This window comes from Sphaeroforma arctica (assembly GCF_001186125.1).
Source record: "Sphaeroforma arctica JP610 unplaced genomic scaffold supercont1.2427, whole genome shotgun sequence".
Taxonomy (NCBI): domain Eukaryota; class Ichthyosporea; order Ichthyophonida; genus Sphaeroforma; species Sphaeroforma arctica.
In genome coordinates, this window is record NW_014038131.1 from 5,085 (window position 1) to 6,559 (window position 1,475).

A 1,475-nucleotide genomic window follows, 5' to 3' on the forward strand; every position below is an offset into this window, starting at 1 on the left:
AAGTACCTTCATTTTGGTGAAAAAAACCCCATTGTTTGTGTCCAAACGCCGAAATGCCTTTCCCACGCCAAATTGGAAAATGTGTCTTTTCGTGCTATAGGTAAAAAGGTTAAAGCGTAGAGGGACGAAACACTATTCTTTTTTTAAAATAAATATATTTCGACCAAAGTAGAGGGACTCAGATGACTTTTCTTAAAATAAATATATTTTGGGAAAAGTAGAGGGACTCAGAAAAAATCGGTCCCTGTCCGCGAATATTACGATATAGATGTGCGCGGAGATGCAATAGACAATGGCGCCAGTGTTTTACTGAAATTTGGATGTGCGAGGTCCAGATACTGCACGTCTATATACGGGAACAAAAGTGCCGAATATAAGGACGTGACAACGCTGACTGCGTCTAGGCCAGGGAAAATCAGTTTTCATGTCATTTACCAAAGACACGTATTTTCGTCTATGGCGGAACTAGCGGACTACGCAACAGGCTTCAAAATATTTCTGGCACAAAGTGACGTCGAAGGAGTGAGCGACATTGTAGACTGGTCAGTGTATGGACGCAACCAGCTGTTGCGGGCACCATACGCTGTAAAAGTAACGACGCATGATTTGAACGGTAAGCGTACGTACAGCAATGTTGACGGGTCGGTATTGAAGATTTTGGGCGGTGGAGAATGTTCCGTGTCAATGTCCACCATGACGGCCACGCATGCGTCTGTAATCTGCTGTCCGGATATAGATGTTGATCCTGCTCATACAGCAAAGCCGGTCCTAAATGCACCCAAACCGAGTGTGACTGATGTGGTAGCGTCGAAGACCGGTCCTAAAGAAATAGGCCTGGGGATGTCGGACAAGCTGTCATCAGACGAGATTGCTGTCCATGAAGTGTCAATCAGAACGCGCTTTTGTTTTGGTCGGTGCAGAGTCAGAGATATTCATACCAAGGCCTGCCTTCCAGTGGAGACGGCTCGGGATTATTTTAAGTTTACTGGACTTGTGAAGTCTATTTTCGGGTATGAGCACGGGTGGACAATTTTCACAACTTATGTAGCGCGTTCAGATTACTACAATGAGAATGCAGAAAAGGTTGAGCAGTCGTGTCGTTCACAATACAATGACATGCGATATCAGACTAACGACGGCATCCTTGTGCACAACATAATGATGCGAAAGTTGAAGGCCACTGAGCTTAAGCAGAAGGGTATTTTTAAGTTCTAGGGTAACTTGTTTTTAATCTGTTACGAGTATGATACTGACAATTTGCTGCGTGTCGCTAGTCGTCACATATGCCTGAGTTAAAGGAAGCAAATCGATGAAATAAACCGTTACAAATATATTCAAAACATCCACATACCACGGTCCATGATAGACCTTAAACTGAGCTCAGAACAGATGCTACTGGTTATGAAAGTTATAACTTTCGTTGCATTTGCGATTATGACAGCTGCGATTATTTTGTACTGTCAGAGGTCCAGGCA

At 43.7% G+C, this 1,475-nt stretch overlaps 1 protein-coding gene across 1 annotated transcript; it reads left to right on the top strand.

Moving 5' to 3' along the window:
- Positions 1–456: 456 nt before the first annotated feature.
- On the top strand, positions 457–1,215 carry SARC_12597 (hypothetical protein; the record flags this gene model as incomplete). Its single annotated transcript, XM_014293292.1, has 1 exon — positions 457–1,215. The coding sequence occupies one exon, from the start codon at positions 457–459 to the stop codon at positions 1,213–1,215; it is 759 nt and encodes a 252-aa protein (XP_014148767.1).
- Positions 1,216–1,475: the final 260 nt, after the last annotated feature.